The sequence below is a fragment of the Podarcis muralis genome, chromosome 2 (assembly GCF_964188315.1).
Source record: "Podarcis muralis chromosome 2, rPodMur119.hap1.1, whole genome shotgun sequence".
NCBI lineage: Eukaryota > Metazoa > Chordata > Lepidosauria > Squamata > Lacertidae > Podarcis > Podarcis muralis.
In genome coordinates this window covers 61,552,378-61,572,764 of record NC_135656.1, presented here as the reverse complement: position 1 = coordinate 61,572,764, position 20,387 = coordinate 61,552,378, and the positions used below count along the sequence as shown (strand labels likewise).

Genomic DNA, 20,387 nt, shown 5'->3' with positions numbered 1-20,387 from the left:
AAACGGTGAGTCAGTGGGTTTACTTGTACAGGGGTCAGCTGCCTTCCTGCCCTTCCCCTCCTTTGAATGAGTGACCAGCTACTCCCCAGCTAACAGGAGGAGAGGGTTGAGACAGTGAAGACTGCTGCTGAGCAGAAGCCATTTGCAACTGCCAGAAGAAAGAGGGGAGGTTGTGAGGACTTCCTGCTTTGATCATTCATATTTTGTTCTAGTTTTTGCATGTTGCCTTGAGTTTTTCTGCTGAAAAAGGAAAACTGTAGATAGATATGATACATATGACACATACATAAACAAAATACATTTTCCTGTTAATGGCTGTTATTCAACCTTTCACCAATATAGTATGTTCATTTGGTTTCTTGTAGCATAATTGATTTGTACAGAGATTGAATCAGAAGTAATGAGAATTAATCATCAGTGGAATTATGAAGGCTAGGTAGAACTACCTATATAAACTATTCAGAATGGTAACCCTAAATTTGGGTTATGCATTAATCCCAAGTTCTGTCTTTTACTTTTGGTTTTCCTGTAGGTACCTGGACAACGTAGTTAATCGACAAAATGTTTTCCCACGTATTCCCCACCTCCATGCCTTATTGACAAGTGGGGATGATCCACCAGTTGAAATTGATATCTTTGAACTTATAAAAACAGCCTATGAGGTCAAGTGCTGTCTTATTTTTTCACTCCTTTTTATTTAAATACCTTACTAGACTTGTATTCCTTGTTGAACTCCACACCCACACACCCCTCCCCCCCGCTTCATGCTGCTTTTAATCTTGGGTTGTTCAGGGTAATTATTTAAAAGATGGGATTACTATTATTTTTATCTTTGTGTTTGTTTTTATATTTTGGAAGCCACTTTGACTCCTTTGAAGGGGGAAAGTGGGATATAAAATTTTGTATTAATCAGTCAAACTTCTTTGTGATACATGCACAATTTCTGGATATGGGCTTGATGTTACTTCTCTCCCTCTGCCCCACCTTTCATATAAACCTTATTAAATCTGAGTCTAGTCTTCCGAAATGTTACATGCATGGTTAATGCAATAGAAGGGAAGCAAAACCGTAGTGTTTTACTTCCCATGTTTAGACAGTAACTTGTTGCTGCTTGCTAATGTATCTTTCCCTTCCTCTGCCATCAGTATTTCTATCCATGGCTTTCAAACATTGCTAGAGGCAGCTGTTTGGGACTACAACTCCCATCATCCCTACCTAACAGGATCAGTGGTCAGGGATGGTGGGAATTGTAGTCCCAAAACAGCTGGAGGGCCGAGTTTGACCATGCCTGCTTTAGACAGAGATTTGCTTTCTCCGCAGTGAAATCATTGCTTAGGAAATTATCTTCAAATGCTTCATTGAATACGTGGTATTCCCCTGTGGCTCTAAAGATGAATCTTGTTTATTTTTATTACTACAGAAATTCGGCTATTTGAAAGCAGATGACATTGAGCAGATGCGCTTTAAGCAGAGATTGAAAGTGATCCATTCTTTAGAGGACACAGCTAAGAGAAGTGTGGTATGTTGCACCCAGTTTTGTGTTATAGGTGTTGGGTATGTTGATGCTTTTCTAATTTTTACCTTTGTGGATAGGATGAGTTTTTAAAAAAGTAAATCAGGTAATCAAATTATTAGCATGCACTGAAGGGCACTTTGCTTAAAGTTATTCTACAGAGAGTTGTTTTGTATCACATTTGAATTAAGGAATTGTGAGTGATGATCTTGGGGGTGCATCTGCTGCATCTGAGAAATTGCCATATATTTCTCTGAAGACATGAGAGGTTGGCCTGAAAAATTTGTGAGAAAAAATTGGCAGGCTTTAAAAAAACCCCTTCTACTGAGCTCTCCTCTTTTCCTCCACTGAGGGTGTGGCAACAGGAGATACTGACCTTTCTCATCCTCAGAACTCCTGTGCCATAGAATCTCAAGGGAAGAATAGCTTTCACGTCTTCTTGCTTCTGTTTTCCCCCCCTGTTGTTTGTGCCATTGTGGTGTTCATTCCCTCCAGATAGGATCAGATGTCTCCAAGTGAATGTCTCTAATGCCCTTGTAGATGTTTGACAGTGAGTGGATCAAATAGATAAAAGCTGAAAGGATGAAGGAGTTGACACATTTCCTGTTCCCACTTCCAATTACAGTGCACTGAGAGCAGGAAATGCATTTAATGTTTTTGACCACTTTTTTTGCTGTGTTTACCCCCTGAGTTCAAGGGAATAGAGCTACTCTTCTCTAGCTGTTGTTGAGGTTTTTGCATCTTCCTGTCTCAGATCAATAGCTCCCAAATGCAGACTTTAGTATTCTGCTCAAAATCATTACATGTTCCTTCCTTTCTCCGGTCAAGTCCCCAGACTTTGAAAGTCATTTTGTCATGCTTTGTTTGAAGTAACCTTCCTGGTGTGTTTTAATTTAACTTTTCCAAGTTCACAGCAAAAATAATTAAAATATATCTGTTTCTTTGTGTTTCTGTAGGTCCGAGCTATATCTGGTGACATTGGTTTTTCTATGCAAGAATTAGAAGACCTCTATGTAGTATTTAAGGTAGGAACCCTGCATAAAAGCTTATTTAACAATATACAGCATAATCATAAGCATGTTTGCTCAGAAGTAAATTTCACTGGGACTTGCTCCATAATAATCCTTAGTGTATTTTATTTACCAACGTACAGTGTAATCTTGGCATGTTTTCTCATATATAACGCCCACTGATTTCAGTGGGATTTATTCCCTACTGAGCATCCTTGCGACTGCAGCATGAGAGCAGAACCAGAATTATTGGTAACAGTATTATCTGTTAACTTGTACTCTGCTGTTCCAAGCTTAATGAATACATTCAGTTTCTTTGGCTGAACCCACCATAGCCTCTGCCATTGCAGTTGAGAAGTAAGAATCTAATTTCACTTATCTACTTGTTGAACAGATTTAAGTGGAATTCTTCCAACTGATGCAAGCATCCATTGAAAGTTTAAAGGACTATACAACTGCAGAAGGAAATGCCATTTATTTCTATACCTTTCATTCACATTAACATTTCTACCTGAATCTGCATCTCAAGTTGGTGGTGTTGCTTATTGCAGAGGCAGTCAATGTGGCACTCTCCAAATGTGCTTGGACTCCCACCAGCCCCAGCCAGGATGGCCAATCCTCAGGGACAATAGGAGCTGTAGCTCAGCCACATCTGCTGAGAACCACTACCTCCATCTTACTGTTATGATTAACCTTTAGATGTACTGTAGTATCTTTTCTGCCTGTTGCAGTTGATTAAAAGTTACTTCCAAGCCTGTAAATGTAAAATGATGTTGGTGTTCAGCTCACAGGTTTCCCCACCATCACCTATGGGTTTGGGTTGGCTTCAAGACTGAAGTTTTGAAAATGTAATTATTGTCTGACCACAATAATTGTACTACCACCTTCCCTTCACAGGCAAAACACCTAATGAGCTGTTATTGGGGAAATCACACTGTATCTGCCCAGCGAGACCAGAGCCTGCCCTACTTAGAGCAGTACCGCATTAACATGGAGCAGTTCAAGGAGTTGTTTGCATCTCTTACTCCTTGGTCTTGTGGCCTCCACACACCAGTGCTAGCAGAAAGAATGTTCCGACTGTTGGATGAGAACAAAGATGCACTAATTAACTTCAAGGAGTTTGCAACAGGGATGAGTGAGTGGCTTATGTAAAAGATTCAATGTACTGCTGAAGCATAAATTCTTGCCTCCTCCCCTCTTCTCCTATCTGCTGGTCAATTGTGAGCGAATGATGCAATTGCATATTTGAATGATTTCCTCATAGTATGTTTGTGGTTGAAATATTTTCTCATTATTAGGCCAATTCATTCCCCCACCCTGTGATGTAGGGTGAGAAATATAAATGGTAGTTCTCCTAGTGCCACATTCTACTCCAAATTAGCAGATAAAGCTTCTATTGGCTTGTGTAGGATCTATAGATAGATGTTCGAACCAGTGTGGTTTGGTTGTGAAGCCTGGCCTGAATCGTCACTGTTTGACGTTGACCAAGTCAATAGCTATGAGCTTCAGCTCTCCATCTCTAAATTAGAATAGTGTGACCTACCTCACAAGGCTGTTGGGAGCGGAAACATAAACAAGCTCTGTGACAGCATACAAAAATTTCAGTGTGGATATGGGAAAGCTTCATTTGCTAAATGTCTGTGTATCGGGCAGATATCAAGCATAATAACTTTTCAGACTTTTTTGAAGTGTCTCCTAATGCTAAATTTCTTTTCCCTTCCTCCCTATTCTAATAGGTGGAATGTATCATGGTGATCTGACTGAGAAGCTAAAACTTCTTTACAAACTACACCTACCTCCAGGTGAACCACTTATTTCTTTCAAATGTACATTGGTGGTACCTGAATGCTGCAAACTGTTAAAGTTGGTAATAGGTTCTTTCAAATACATTATGTCTTGGTAAGCGTTCAGTATTCTGTGTTCACTGAGGTTTCATTTTCCTAAGGTGTCAGTCTATACCAATTGGAAATGTAATTCTGGTTTATCATGTATGTAGCTCCTTCAGCTACATTGAGAAATGATTTTAAAATAACTTACAAGAGCTAAAGGTTTTAATTCACTTCACTGGTGTGGTTTAATCAATAAAATTAATATCTGGCCCAAGAGTTTGGGGGTCATGCGGAGTACACCTCTGTATGAGGTCCCTTCTCCCTGTGCTAGTTCAGTGGCTTATCTGAGTAGCCTTTTAAGTTTTGGCCAGTGCTTTGGGAGATTCTCTCTGTGATTCTTGATTGCAGCCCTTCCTGTATGTGTCATCTCTTCTCCTGTCTTTAAGAAACTTGGGTTGGGCTTACTGACGTGAGAAGAGCAGAAAAGGTGACCTGAATATTATTTAGAAATTGCTATCATGTTAATCTGCCTATTGAAGAACTTGAATACTTGTGTCCATATATAGCACAAGTCAGATTTTAATTTAACGATAAACAATGGTCTGTCGTTGCATACATGAGCTTCTCAAGCATTAAATCACATTTTGCTGTTAAGTTCAAACCTTAGACTGTGATTAATCTTAAGGGGAAAGCTTTTTTCATAAAACATGGCTTGAAAATGGCTTGTTAATACAACCACAGTTTTAGGTTCAGACATACGGCTAACTGTAGTTTGTGAAAAATGGATGTAAAAGCTTTGAGTCTCCTCATTGTGGCCACGCTGGAGTGGAGTGGGGAAGCACACAAGCCCAAGGCTAGCTTAGGCTTTTTATTGTTTGTAAGCTACCTTCAAATAAAGCCGGGAATAAATAAAATAAATAAAAAGGCCATGGCTTTATACTTTTCTTTCTTTGTACAGCTCTGAGCCCAGAGGAAGCAGAGTCTGCTCTGGAGGCCGCGCGTTACTTCACAGAAGATAATGCTACAGAAGGTAACAGGGATTGGTCACATCTGATTGTCAGAATGAATACTCAACGGTGGCTTTCTTAGCTATTCCTCTAAGCAGGATTGTGTCAATGAAATGCTTTAGCCTCTGTTGTGGACTGTGAAGAGATGTTCTCCTTTTATATGAAGCACTGACTGGCTGCTACTAAGGAAGACTAAAACCACCTATCAGATGGCTTTTTCTGCCCAGGCTGTTGCTCAAATCTTGTTTCCATTTTTGTTTTCCCCACTTGTTTCTGTTGCTCTGTATTTTAACTCTCTCTCGTTCTATCTTGAATTTATTCCCTGACCTCAACCCCCCTTCCTCTTTTTTCCTCTCTCTCTCTCTTCTCTTTGCTTCTCTAGTATCTCCCTTTGTCTCAGAACTGGATCTCTTCCTGCATTGTGATTCTCAAGGTTAGTCTGCCCACCCTTGCAAAGGTGGGGCACTATTGATGTACTAAAATTTACCTGCCTACTATGTGAGTGAAAGCTCATTTAAAATGGAATTGCTTTAGTGCTGCTCTTCAATGCGTGGCAGCAGAGTGGATGCTCTATGGGTGAGTCGTTTGTGTGTCCAAGAAATCAACCAGTTGCCTGTGCTGCACGGTGTTAGACTCCACATCTGGGGGGTCCTTCTGAGTCAAGCTTTGTCAGTGGTTGTTTAGCCATTCTTAACTTCAAGATTGGATTACTGCAGTGCACTTTGTGTGGAGCTCCCCTTCCAGCTGATCTAGAAGCTGCAATTAGTGCAGAATACTGCAGCATAATTGCTGACAGAGTGAGATCATCTGTTCAAAGATCAGCAGTGGCCGTCAACTTGCTACCAGACCAAAATCAAGGTCTTAATTTTATTGGCATACAAAGGCCTTAAGAGCATTGGCAACCCTTTATTTTAGAGATCTCCTTGTGCTTTCCTTACATGTTTGACCACTTGGCTGTGGTCTGTGCTAGAGAACTCACCCCCTGTCAACATTAGGCAGGCACCCACATATTGTTTCAGATGCCTTAAAAAAATAGTTTAGGAAGCCTATCCAGACATACGATTTAGTTATGCATAAAAGGTAAAGGTAAAGGTACCCCTGCCCGTACGGGCCAGTCTTGCCAGACTCTGGGGTTGTGCGCCCATCTCACTCAAGAGGCCGGGGGCCAGCGCTGTCCGGAGACACTTCCGGGTCACGTGGCCAGCGTGACATACTTAGTTATGCATACTTGTTTTTAAATTTTGCTGCTTTTATTTGTATATTGATGATTGTTTTATGTATACTGCTTAAGGATTTTTTGATTAATAGTTTATAATTTCAAATAGATAGATGATAGATAGATAGATAGATAGATAGATAGATAGATAGATAGATAGATAGCTATCATAGATTAAGCTACCTAGCTGTCACCATAACAAGTGTGCTTTATTTTCTTAATCTATTATCAGTTCCTCTAACTCCATATATACCACATTCACTGCACAGATTTTTGACCTAGAAAAGGCACAATGTCTGATAATTAAGATTCATTCCACAAATGAAGTTGTTTATCTATAGCACTGGTTATCTTTTTCCTGTTTTTTCTAACACTTTAAGCAGTGAGTATTGTCCTATGGCCATGAATCTCATGTTACTGTGTTTTATGTGCAGAAATATTAACTTTATTTGCCCTTAGCAAGTTATCAACCAATTTCATTTAACCTTTAGTTCCAGTAGTTTGAGGAACAGAGAAACAAATTTCTCTTAATTCACACTCACTCCACATATTTTATAACTTTACAATCCAGTAGTCTGTTGTGTCTCACTGTAGTCATTTTTTTCTAAAGTAAAAAACCATGTTGCTGCTAGCTCCAAATAACTGATATATTCTTATGACATTTTATGTCAGATTTCTACCATTGCAGATGAGTTAAACTGAAATATTTTAAAATAAAATAAAATATTTTGTTTGTTTGTTTGAGTGTATGTTTTTACCATGAATTGCTCCCCTCCCACCCCCCACCACCAGCAGTATAGGATCAAAGGTGTTTGGGTGTGTACATGTAAATTAGAATTCATTGGGAGGTTTTCCCCCAGCTGGCAGACATATTGGTCAATAATTTGAAAGCTTATTCAAATGCCTCAGTCATACTGTTTACCTTATTTAAAATTTTATTTTTAAAACACTAGTTTGACATTTATTCAATTTAATGTATGTTCATCTCCACTTTTCATTTTGTTTTGTTATTGTTGTTGTTTTTTAAAGTAGGATTGGTTTTTAAACTTGAAAAATTGCTTTGAGGACTAAGGAAAATGACTTCACAATTTTCTGGCCGATCAGCACTTTGTGCATCTTGGTTCTGTAATAAACATGCTGCTGGTTTCTTCTGAGGTTGATCTATAAGAAAAGGCTGTACATCTATATAAAACACAATGAGTGTCCAATGTCTGCACACAACAGAGCCATTGCTCAAATTATGGATGCACCCTTAGCTTTGTTATATATTATTCAGTGTGCTTGGTATCCTGCTAGGATATCTTAGTCAGTAGTGCATGAGACTCTTAATCTCAAGGTTGTGGGTTCGAGCCCCATGTTGGGCCAAAGATTCCTGCAGGGGTTGCACTAGATCACCATTGTGGTTCCTTACAACTCTACAGTTCTATGATTTTGCTATCTTTTGTTTCATGTACTTCTCTTAAAGTAGTTACTACTTTATTGTCTGTTTTATTAGAAGCAGCTATGCAGGAAGAGAAAGCACCAAGAGATGGGAACCCCAAAGACCAAGGTAATTATTATTTGTAATGGCTGACGTATCCCAACATTTCCTTACTGTGACTCATAAATTATCTCTCCCCAGAACCTCAACCTGGTTCGTTTCCTAGTTTTAACATTTCCCTTTAACATAGAATAAAATGCCTTTTTTAGAGCAACAAGTCTTAATAGTCCTCTGAACAGTTTTGTTATGTTTGGTGTGTGTTCCAGGCCTCAGCAGAACTTTTACTTATTGCTGCCAGTTTGAAGCAGCATATTATGGCAGAAAGTTTAAAAATAAATAAAATAAATCTCAAAATCTATGTCAAGGTCACCAAAGTCAATAAAATGCATCTTCATACAGTTTTGCATTGGTTATGCTGATTTGGTTTTCCTTTCAGAGGAAAAGGGCACCAGTCCCCAAGATTACAGATACCACCTGCGAATTTGGGCCAAGGAAAAAGATTCCAAAAAAGAAACTATCAAAGATCTTCCTAAAATGAGTCAGGTAGGAATTTATTTTAAGATCTGTTATGCTTTTTAAGATGAATTTCTGAAATAGTATTTGCCTAGATTTAAGATACTGAATGAGCCAGAAGGGTTGGTGGTTTTATCATTGTACCGTATTTTACCAGGCAATAAAGGAGAGCTCTTCTAAGACTGGCATGGGTGACATCCTCATGAAGGGTTGTGTTCTCTGATTTAGCCAAGCCAGTGATATGTGGCTGATTGCTGGAGGAGGATAAAATGCAAAGAAACAGAGAAGAAGACCATGTCTGCTTTGGCCAAGACAGGGAGCTCCTGGTACCCCATTGCCATCCTCTTTTGCTGAGAGAAATGCCTCTGGGTGGTGCAGCTCAGGGACATTCTAGGGAAAGAAAGCGGGTGGGGTGGCTGGGGGCCTGTATTTCATTTTCTGCCTACCTCAGCACCACCCAAGGAGGAATTGTCTGCTACTGTCATTACACATCTTCATGAGCAGACAAGTGGAAATGGGATTTTCCCAACCCTTAGAAATGTGGAGTTTAGCCAAATTAACTTGGTAACATTTAAAAGACAGCTAATTTTGGTTCTTTGCATTCAGTTTTCATATATGAAACATTAGTGCACATCTCAAGTGGAAATGCATTACATTTTGGAACATTTTCTGTGTTGTCAGCATGATTGTTAGCTTGATGATGTTAAAAAATGTTTCTTTGAATTTGTGACTGGTCAGCTTGTTGTTTTGCAGCATTGTCAGTTTGAATATTTTGCACCTAAACTCTAATCAGTTGTTATAATGTGCATCTGTCTCTTTTCAAGGAGCAATTTATAGAGCTCTGCAAGACACTTTACAATATGTTCAGTGAAGACCCCGTGGAGCAAGAGCTGTACCATGCCATTGCCACCGTTGCCAGCCTTCTCCTGCGCATTGGGGAGGTAGGCAAAAAGTTCTCCCACCAGCCTGCTAAGAAAGGTGATGACTTAAAAGCAAACAGCGTTCAGGACCCAGTAAGTGAAGAAGAGTCTCCAACATCTGACCAGAGTCAGAATTCAACTGTGGAGCAGTATTCCCAAGCTACTCCAGAAGAAAAGGCTTCTGGAGACATTCAGGTTGAAAAACAGCAACAGGAAAACCAGATTTTGGTAGATGGAGGTGGTGAGGGTCCAGGATCTCCAATACAGCTGTTTTCAGATGATGAAACTAAAGACGATATGTCCATGTCTTCATACTCCATGGTCAGCACAGGCTCTCTGCAGTGCGAAGATATTGCAGACGATACAGTGCTGGTCGGTTGTGAGGCTGGCAGTTCAGCTGCGCGATATGGCAGTACCATTGACACAGACTGGTCCATTTCCTTTGAACAGATCTTGGCCTCCATGCTTACAGAGACAGTACTGGTAAACTACTTTGAGAAGAAAGTTGACGTTGCACAGAAGATCAAGGAACAAAAGAAAGTGGAGAGGCAGTTCAGTACATCCAGTGATTATGAACTTACCTCAGTATCAGGCTGAACTCAAGAGAGAGGTGTAAATAATAGAGGCAGGAGAACTAGAAACCTGACAGATAGCTGGACACTTGTTTTTTGTTTTTTACCAACACCTACAACTACCCAACAATTAAAGTCACTTCAGCTGAGTAAGGGACTTATCACAATGACTCTTTGGTATAGATACCTCCCTGGAGGACACCTTGCTTGCTGTGCTTACATTACATTCTCAAAAGCATGAAAGCCATTAGAACCTAATAGCCTCTGTGGCCTAGAATTACTATGGTAAATTATGCATGTGTGCCTCTGCCTATCTTTCTTTAATGAAGCTTGATTTCAGTCACACTATTGCTTTAGGTTCCTTGGTAGTTGCTCACAAGAAATGCAGCCTAGCTTGAATTCCTTCCTCTGTATCTTTGGCTGCCTCCCTGTGACCTTAACGCCATGTATCAAAATGCTGTAGAGATCCCCAGCCTGCCTGAGAGAGCCTTGCTAGGAACCTAGAAGCTACGCAGTAACTAGTCAGAGGTAAAGGATGTTATGCTCTGTTACGCCTGGCATCCTGCTGCTAGAATGTACCAGTGTCTTGGGACAGCTGGTTTCTATCCCAGATGATATACCATCACAGTAGCATGTGGTTTTCAACACTGCCCAAGAAAGATGCATCCTAGTATGTTATAGCCCAGTTTTAACTCTTCAGTGCCATGTAATTTTTTTTGTTTTTTGTTGTTTTAATTTCCCTGACGGGGGGAAAAGCAGCACTGAGAATTGCAAAAGCTATGGAGACTGGAGAGGGCAAAGTGAATGCAAAAATCCTGAGAATTGCAAGACACTGATAAGAACGGAATTCTTGGTGCTTTGGGGCATTAGAGTGTTTACTTCATAATTTTTGATGGTACAAGGGTTCAGAAATGTGGGGTTTAAAGAAGCTAATAATAACGTGGAAGATCTAAGCCCCTACACCAGTAAGCTAGTTATCATAAAAGACTTGCATCACTGTACAGGCTGCTTATCTGATCTGTTTCTCACCATGGTGGAAAGTGGATCTATTGCTTTTGTGTGTGTGCTGGGCTCAAGTAATGCAAGTGTGTACACAGTTTAGGACTAAGCAGAAAGCAGAGATTAGTCCAGTTTATCTGAACCAACTAACCTACTGGCTACATGCTGGTCCAGAAGTTCCACACCATAGGAATCCTGCTGGTTGTACCCTCCAAACAGTGTCTGTTACCTACTTTATAATGTTGTGTGGTGTTTAGACAACCTTCTTTTCCAGCGGCATAAAGTGCGGTTATGAGATCTGTGCTCTGAGAATCAGTTGTAGGCCTGAGGAAAACTGGAGCTCCATTTTGGGATTGATAACTTCCCTATGGGAAGGCATTCACTCTAAAGAAGCACTATTATATTTGTTTATATTTGTATACCTGCTCATCTCATTGCATAATTATTTTACTCAATCATATGAGCACCATTGAAACAGTGTGAATGCTAGTGTGTGGCTGTTGTTGGACCAGTGATGAATATGGAACATACTGGCAGTTCAGAAAGAGCAGGAGTGAACTTGGAATATACAAGGAACACACCACATGGTGCAATACCCAGTGTTACTACAATTTTGTGGCGTACTCTGTATGTATTCACAACCAGTATTTGTTTTAAGACTGTCTTCTTAGCCATGCACCTGGAGAGCTTTTACTAATTCAGTAATTTATTGTAATTTTTTAAAAAAAACAAATTAATGTGATTTTACATTGGTTTTTGTCTGATCAATCATGTATTCAATAAATGAACAGAATCACACATAAGACTTCTTTTTCCTTTATTTCAACTTCAGGACCATTTTTTAAAAATGCCTGTTCTCTTCCACAGTTCCTCATTTTTTCATATGCATTACAATGGCCTTTGGGAAAAATACGTGAAATGAATAGCCATGTGATCGGGGGACACAAGCAATTTTGAAGTTTTCTTGTGTGCGTAGAAATAAAACTTGCAAGTTATTGAAGCAGGACTTTTTTTCAACTGGAACTCAGTTCCGGCACCTCTCAATTGGGTGCCATTGCCATTATAAGAGAATGAGGGAGGTTTTCATGTTGAGTTTTGGCACCTCTTTTTCTAGAAAAATAGCATTGTAATGAAGACCTTGAGTATGTTTAATGGCATTGAATCATCTTGACTGTAGGAATTGCTTGTAACTGGCTACTACACAAGCATCCCTTCACTTGATGACTGCAGCATCAAGTGATGAGTTTACTGCAGAAATGGGCCACTAGACATAACATTTTGATACCGTCTCAAATGCAAATGGTTTCAGCAGAACCAGCTGATACATGCAGCTACCATTCATCAAATGTACAGAAAAGAACATATGTATGTAAGCCTATAAAGCAAAGATCTTACAAAAATAGTGCCAGCCTCACAAACTGGGATGTAAAGAAATGTCAAATCTTCACTCTGCCCACTAGATGGCATATAAACAAAGTAAAAAGGATGCATGAAATCAGTTGCTCTGATAAACTGGAGGGGAATGGGGAAAACCTGGGACCCTGCTACCTGGGTATAAAGTCTACATAAGCCACTTATGAGAGTGTCATAAGCCACTCTTAGTCTTCTGACCCACCCCATCTCTCAGCCTCGTCCCTTCCACCCGTAAAATGGGGATAATAATACTCATTTTTGTTCAGTCGATTAGTCGTGTCTGACTCGTCACTACTACTTAATTAATCCTGGATTTCTCGCTGCACACAGCTGTTTTGCTTTTTATCACCCCCCGCCAAACGCCGCCGGAGGGTTCAAAGGTAACCAGGAAATCACTCCGCGGCCAATACAACTCTGCCTCTCGAGGGGAGCCCTTAGTTAATGGAGGAACCTCGTCCCCGCCCATCCCAATTACGTAGATCCTGCACGAGGCCAATGAAAAGCCGTAGGAAATGGGGGGGGGAGGAACCTATTTGCGCGTCGCGCGCCATTTCCCGCCAAATGTTTGGGCTTAGCGGGAAGTGTGCTGCTGCTGAGGCGCTTGTCAGTCCCTCTCGCCCCCTGGGAGAGATGGAAGGTGTGTGTTTTTCTTTCCCATGCGAGTGAAGAAGCTGCGCTGACTGAGAGCAGTGTCCCTGATGGCTCAGCAGTTTCAGGTGCTGAGGTGCTGCTTCTGCAACGTCTTCCAAGTCCAGCAGGTGAGGCCACGCGGGAGCGGGACCTGCCGGCTGGAGCGCGCGGGCTACTTGAACCCGAGCTCTGTCCTCCTCCGGCTCACAGAACAGATGAGTTGTAGAATTGGAAGGGACCCCCAAGAGTCATCTAGTCCCATACAAGACGCTAAAAGTAATTCAAAAGGTGGTCAATCTACACACATTAAACATAATAGAAACACCGCCACCCGACCCCACCCCATCCATCTTCCCTCTCTCCACCCCCCCTTTTCTTCTCTCTTTCTTTTTTCTTCTCCCCCTAATGCCTCAACAAATGAAATGGATTTGTAAAAATGTTACATGAAAAAAAAAAACAAAAAACGAGGCACTACACTTTTGTAAAACAAGAAAATCCTTAATAAAATATTTAATAAAAAAAAACAGACACAAGTTGAGGTTTTGCAAGCTGGCTTTGCCTTCAGGGCAAACTTGGGCATTTCCATCCCTACAGTCAGTGCTTTTTTTTCCCTTCAAAAAAAACCACAACAAACACGTTTAGGGGTACTCTCACTTTGACTCAAGAAAATCACCATTTTATAGTTCAAATCGGGAAAAATAAATACAGTAAATGGACAAAAGTACAAAGATTTTCAACATGTTTAGGGGTATGTGTACCCCTGCACCCCCCCCCCCAAAGCATTGACCACAGTTACACAAAGGTTGTTGCTACACGTCTGAAAGTCTGAAGTGGACCAAAATGTATTACAGGGCGGGGGGAGGTGTTACCCTTTCTTAGAGACCAGTGGTCTCTAAGTAAATATAAATATAGTACTAAATATAAATATAGTACTAAAAATCAGCATCTTGTGTTATTGGGGTACTATCAAATCATTGTGCATCATTCACTGGCTGCAGCAAGTGTTCCCAAACTGGTCAACAGGCCACCTGTGGTCCATGAGCTTCATTTAGGTGGTCTGTGGTGTCTCTGGATTTGTGTTTGAAGATGAGAAATGGCACATCCATTGCATGTTAGATACTCACATTGCTTTTTAATTGTATTTATCTTGCTTCTGTATATTTTATTGTATTATAATTTGAATTCTATGGTGATACAGTAACACATGAAATAGGAAATAAAAGAAGCAATAAAAATAGAATTAAAAATCATAACAGCATTTAGCACGGCACATTACCAATTGCTGCAACAGGCAGAAACATTAATTGGCCTGCCAATTTTCTACAATTTTCAATTGGTCCACGTGGAAGAAAGCTTGGCAGCCACTGGGCTAGAAACTCCTTTTATTTTATTTGCCTTCCATGTACTTTGACTTGAACCAGCTGCAGCTATTTATTCTGCCACTGTGCCATTCTGCAGTGCTCCTGCTCCCTGGTCAAAGGATGAGTGGGGCAACTTTTCTTCTGTCAAAGGCCACATTACCTTGGACGGAATCCGCCAGGGGCCACATGTTAGCAGTGGATTAGGCAAAAAGAGACAATATTATTCTGGATGTGTTTTCCAGAATAAAGATAGTCTTGCTTCAGTTTTAACTGTGGCCAAAATTAAGGAGGAAACAAGCAGGAAGGAACAAATGCTGATTGGATGGAAGAATGGAACAGCTTTGGGAGGGACTTGGGGCTGCATAAAATGTAATGAGTGCAAGGCAGTCAGATGTGGCTTATAGCAGACTATAGCCTGCATTGCACATGCCCCAATTTGTAGAATGGTCACTGTTGCATTTCGTCTTTAAAAGTTGTTATTCCCTCGGCCATTAAATCTATGGATTATGATTGAATTATGGCCAGGTGTTCTGTGATACCATGATTTTGCCACACAAATGTGGTATTTAGTACTTACTGGATGGAAAAGTAAGCATTCTTCTCAGTGAGAAGACAGTAAATTAGGCAAGCTAAGCAAGTCAATAACAATTAACTTTGTTGACATAATTCAGGCAAGGTGAAGAGTTCAAATGATGGTGCACAATTCTGATATACTTTTTAAAAAATTAGGTAATACAAAAGAATACTAAGGGGGAAAAGGAACAGAAAACCTACCATAAACAATTCTGATATACGTATAAGTGCACAGTACACACAACACTCTGATCATAGACCTGTTCTTGAGCCCCTTAAAATACGCACTTGGCTTTTTTTGAAAATTGATGAATAGTTACAGAAACATGCACAGTGGCGAATGTTTCACCCATGTAATATGAATTGTGTGGGTTATTAAAGAATTATATCTGCAATTCTGTCTTAGATCAAAAAGAGCCAAAAATGGAATTGCAAAGTATGTGATGAAAAGCAGTCAGTTCTAAAGGTGAGTACCCACAGTTCCTTTATTTAAGTCCTGCTGTTAATGAACTGGCTTTTTAGTAGGTGGATTCTTTTTCCTCAGATTCTCAAACTGCAATCCTACACATGCTTAACTGGGAACAAGTCTCATTGGATTCAGTGGGGCTTACTGCTGCGTGGACATGAATAGGATTTTGCTGTATTAGTATTAGAAATCTATGTTACCCACATTAATCTCTTTTCAAAAAAAAATCTCCTTATCTTGCAATAGGAATCTGTTCACATAATCTGCTGTTAAAAATAGCAGTGGAGTGTTTCTGTTTTTTCTGGTACCTCCTCAGCTAGAAGAAATTTTAATACGTTATCACGTTGATGATAAAAAATGTGATCCAAATATAGTACTATAGGAGAGCTGCTATAAAACATGTATTGGAAGAAGGGAGTCGTAGTAATTATTCTGATTATATAAACTATGTGGAGGTTATAGTACACAAAGAAGAGTATACAGTACTGCATTCTTTGCTAAAGTGTGGAGTGATAAGATGTACAGTGCAAGTTTGTTAAAGCAATAGGTTGTATTAAAGGGAGATGGGAAAGGTTTCTCTCAATATTTTCTAAGCTCTGTACTTTGTGAATACTATCTGCAGTAAATTCCTAAGTAAATCTCTGAGCTAATCTTACTTCTGCAAATTTCGGCCAGACAGTTAGCAAAGACAGCAGTTTCTTGCTATTTCTAATCAGACAGGTCAGGAGGTCGTTTCCTGCCTAGTCAGCTAGCAAGAAACCGCTGCTGTTAGCAGTAACTAACCAGACCTACTAAATTTGGCTGGCAGGTCAAAAGTTCATTTCCTACCCAGCTGCTTAAAGAGGCCCCCTTGTCCTGCCTTATGCTTACTAATGCAAAGATGAAGACACGTGTACGAAGGAAAGGGGAGGAAATGCTTAGCCAGCAGAAAGATGGAATGTTTAGCAAGCAATAAAATGTGTTTAGCAAGCAATATAGATGTGCTATGTAAGGGAATAATTTGAGAAGGTATGGGAGGGGGAAGAGTGTTCAGAAGAGTATAAGAAGTCTGTAGATGCGTATTTCTTTACAGCCAGTTTATTTTCAGGAGCTATCTAGCTGGCTGTCTCTGTGTACAGAATGTCTCTGTACACAGATTTCAATAAACTTTTTCTCCAAAGAAGATTTTGCTTTCCTGGTACTTTTGTTCCCTCCAAGGTCCGGGGATGGCGTGGCTGATGGATCCCTAGGTAAATAAGGCTTCATTTCTTTGGGGGCTCGTGCCGGGATAAGCCCCCTCCCCAATACGGACCGGAGGGCCAGGCTCAACCAAGGTGAACAGCTCAGCAGCGTTTGCAGGCTCCCGTGCGCACCCCGCCTGTTTCGTGGGGGGAGCCAGCCACACTGTCCTGCAGTGGAGACATCTTGTTGAGGGAGAAAAACAAAGAGGACGGCGCCAAGGGGACAGGTCCGCAGTGGAAAACGGTAAGCCCAAGGGAAAGGGCGTGGGCCCCCAAGGAAAAGGGGGGCGAGGTCTGATCAGCCTCACCTGGTCATGCAGTAGCGTGCAGCCAGGAAGGGAAAAAAGGGCGTGGCAGTGTTATGCCACCAGTAAGGTTTGGTAAAAAGGGGACTGGTTGTGCAGGAGAGTGCCACCAGCAAAAATTTGGAACAGAAGAGGGAGGGATATATATATATTGTGATTTTTTTGGTGTGTTTTGAGTATTGCATGCTGAAGTTATTTTGGTGTGTTTTGTGTATTGCATGCTGAAGTTATTTTGGTGTGTTTAGTGTGTTACATGTTGAAATTATATTGGTGTGTTTTGTATGTTGTATGTTGCATGTCAAGATACTCCAGTGGCTGAATTGTCAAGTGTGGGCCAGGGCTTAGCGTTCCCCTTGGGTGATTGCAGGGTTGTGCATTTTCTGGCAGGTCTGTTGTGTGAGAGAATTTTTACTGTGAATAGTAGCGAAGTATCTGGAAGAAATGGGTTCTGGCCAAAGTAAAAGTACCCCTTTTAAATGCTTTTGGGGATTCAAGCTGATGAGAGGGGAAGATGAGGACATTGTGAATTAGATTGGCCCACCCAAAAGAACAAATTGGCCGTCCATTAGGACCCTTGATTTGCAACTCATTAATCCATTATATCAGAACATTTTGAATGTCCACCCTGATCAAATCCCCTACATTTCCACATGGAAGACCAATGTGGAAAAGAACCCCCCCCCTGGCTGAAGTCATGCTGCAAAAAGTCTCAGGCAGCCGTATCTGCTCAGTCAGGAAGACAGGAGGACAACCCCCCAGTCCTCCAGGATTCAGAGATGGAAGAAGATAAAGTTTTGATGCCCCACCGCCTTATGCCCTGGCAACAGCCCTGGCACCACCCCCGCCACAGGGAGCAGATGGCCCAGCCCCAATCCCGTGGACAATGCATTGTTAAGACCTGGGCGAAGATGGAGAAAGGGAGGAACGAGAAGAGGATGATGAGGATGAGGCATTTGTAGGAAGATTGATTAAGTTGACAAGTGATGGAAAGATATGAACAGAGGAACAGGCAAAACGTTTGAAAAAGTATGTGGAACTTTATGAGAAGTGGACGTCAGTCCCCATATGTTAAAAACAGCGGGATGTATAGGGGAACAGAGAAGAAAGTGGTAGAAAGAGTGGGGAAGGCAGTGAAAAGAGTGACCCTCCATAGGGCACATAAAGCACAGGAGAAGGGCGCGGCCAGAGTGATGCCTCTCCATAGAGTGTATGACCCTCCGACCCCCGCGGGACCTAATGGGGTGGTGCCCAATAGAACTCATACAGTTCAACATGTCCCCTTCTTTAGTGCAGATGTTTGTAATTGGAAGAACCAAAACCCTTCATTTGAAGAAAACCCTGCCAAAACAATTAAGCTGTTTGAGGGAATTTTTTTTAAAACATACAACCCCACTTTTTATGATGTGTAATATTTGATGGATGCCCTGCTAACTACAGAAGAGGCTAGGCGAATTCATGCTGAAGCCCGAGCACACATGAGAGCGCAGGGGGCAGGAGATCAAGCTGTTGCAACAGGATATCCTGGAACTACACCGAATTGGGATTATCAGACCATTGAAGGGCAAAATACCCTCACCACTTATCGCCAGAATGTCTTAAATGGCATGAGGAGGGCAGCCAGAAAACTCACCAACTTCGTGGAGGCCAGAGAAATAGTACAAGGGACAGAGGAGGCCCCTGGAGCCTACTTAAAGAGGCTGAAGGAAGCCTACCGCCAGTATATCCCTGTGGACCCAGATGAGGCTGCCAATGCCCCTATCATAAAAACTGCCTTTTGTAGCCCAGGCAGCGCCCGATATCCACCAAGAAAAATGAAGGTTTTTTTATGGGCCACACCCTTGAATGGATGTTGGAATTAGCCCAGACCATTTATAATCAGAGGGAAAAAGAGACCCAGAAGAAAAAAGGAGAAGTACCAGGCAGAGAAGTTGATGGCCCTGAAGACGGGAAGTCCACCGTTAGGAGAAGAAGAGGAGGGCGAGGCCGCTTAGAAAAGAGCAACAGCATGCCTTCAAGGATTTGAAAAAGGCATTGCAGCAAGCACCAGCGCTGGGCATCCCAAATCCTGAGAAGCCTTTCTCCCTGTTTGTGGATGAAGACCAGGGAACAGCAAAGGGAGTGCTATGCCAAAAATTGGGAAGCTGGCAGCAGCCCGTGGCATACCTATCTGAGCGCCTGACGCCTACAGAACAAGGTTTACCGCCATGCATGAGAGCAGTTGTGGCAGTAGCTACCCTACTGAACAAAGCAGACAAATTTACTTTTGGCCAAGACACTGTTTGTGTGACTCCGCATGCAGTCCCAGCACTGCTTGACATGAAGGGTACCTATTTCCTCTCCCAAGCGAAGATGAGGAAGTGTCAGATGTTATTGTTGCACCCACGTTTGAAGTTCCAGGTTACCACCGCCCTCAACCCAGCTGCCCTATTACCGGTAGGAGTAGGTGAGGAGCCCACGCATGACTGCATTGAAGTAATGGATGAGGTGTACTCTAGCAGACCTGACCTTAAAGATGAAGCAGACCCCTAGTGGCCATCATGGTTTATGGATGGAAGCAGCTTCATTGAGGTTGGACACCGGAAAGCAGGCTATGCAGTGGTAGCCCTGGAAGACCAGGTGGTCGAAGCAAAGTCACTCCCGCCTGGAACATCGGCCCAGCTGGCAGAGCTAACTGCGCTTACCAGAGCCCTGAGCCTGGCAAAGGGACAGAAGATAAACATTTATACAGATTCTAAGTATGCATTCCTGACTTTACATGCCCATGGAGCCTTATGGAAAGAAAGAGGTTTGCTTACCTCCAGAGGAAGCCAGGTGGCCCACCCACAAGCCTTATTGAACCTTCTGGATGCTGTATGGGAGCCCGAGGCAGTGGCAGTTATCCATTGTTATGGACACAAGACTGGACCAGGAGAAGTGGCCAGAGGAAATCGATTGGCAGACAAAGTGACCAAAGAAGCAGCCCGGGAACTGGCCCCCGCCTCGGTTATTGGAGCACTGGTCCCAGAAGAGATCTTAAGCACCACTGACAAGCCAGCTTATACAAAGCAGGAAAGGGACACTGCAGATGCCCAGGAGCTGACATCGTCCAAAGAAGGATGGTACCTTACCCCTGATGACAGGATATGGATTCCAGAGTCCCTTTCTCGGCAGGTTACTCAGAGATACCATGATTCAACCCACATAGGACCAGATGCTACAACCAAGCAGCTGGAGAAGTGCTTCTATATAGCCCACCTCTATCAACCGGCAGCCCAGATCTCCAGGAAATGCCTGCTGTGTCAAAAGAATAATCCCAGAGCCGGACCACTGGCTCCCCCAGGGATTCAGCATAGTGGAACTGCACCTATGGAAGATCTTGTC

The 20,387-nt window shown here is 41.9% G+C and overlaps 2 protein-coding genes across 5 annotated transcripts in view; both read left to right on the top strand.

Annotated features, from left to right (window-relative positions):
* The window catches only part of TBC1D9B (TBC1 domain family member 9B), a 32,277-nt gene extending 20,415 nt beyond the window's left edge, over positions 1-11,862 (top strand). The window contains exons 13-22 of one of the 2 annotated variants that reach the window (XM_028718252.2): positions 533-662; positions 1,421-1,519; positions 2,470-2,538; positions 3,421-3,658; positions 4,260-4,325; positions 5,311-5,382; positions 5,742-5,792; positions 8,071-8,124; positions 8,492-8,598; positions 9,393-11,862. In XM_028718252.2, coding sequence (XP_028574085.2) covers positions 533-662; positions 1,421-1,519; positions 2,470-2,538; positions 3,421-3,658; positions 4,260-4,325; positions 5,311-5,382; positions 5,742-5,792; positions 8,071-8,124; positions 8,492-8,598; positions 9,393-10,085 — 1,579 coding nt within the window. In that variant the 3' untranslated portion in view covers positions 10,086-11,862. The remainder of the gene's footprint in view (positions 1-532; positions 663-1,420; positions 1,520-2,469; positions 2,539-3,420; positions 3,659-4,259; positions 4,326-5,310; positions 5,383-5,741; positions 5,793-8,070; positions 8,125-8,491; positions 8,599-9,392) is intronic. The other variant, XM_028718253.2, reaches the window with a different exon arrangement.
* Positions 11,863-12,987: 1,125 nt separating this feature from the next.
* The window catches only part of MRNIP (MRN complex interacting protein), a 93,295-nt gene continuing 85,895 nt past the window's right edge, over positions 12,988-20,387 (top strand). The window contains exons 1-2 of one of the 3 annotated variants that reach the window (XM_028718248.2): positions 12,988-13,230; positions 15,443-15,502. In XM_028718248.2, the coding sequence (XP_028574081.2) occupies positions 13,171-13,230; positions 15,443-15,502 (120 nt within the window). In that variant the 5' untranslated portion in view covers positions 12,988-13,170. The remainder of the gene's footprint in view (positions 13,231-15,442; positions 15,503-20,387) is intronic. The other 2 variants (XM_028718249.2, XR_013391918.1) reach the window with 2 other exon arrangements.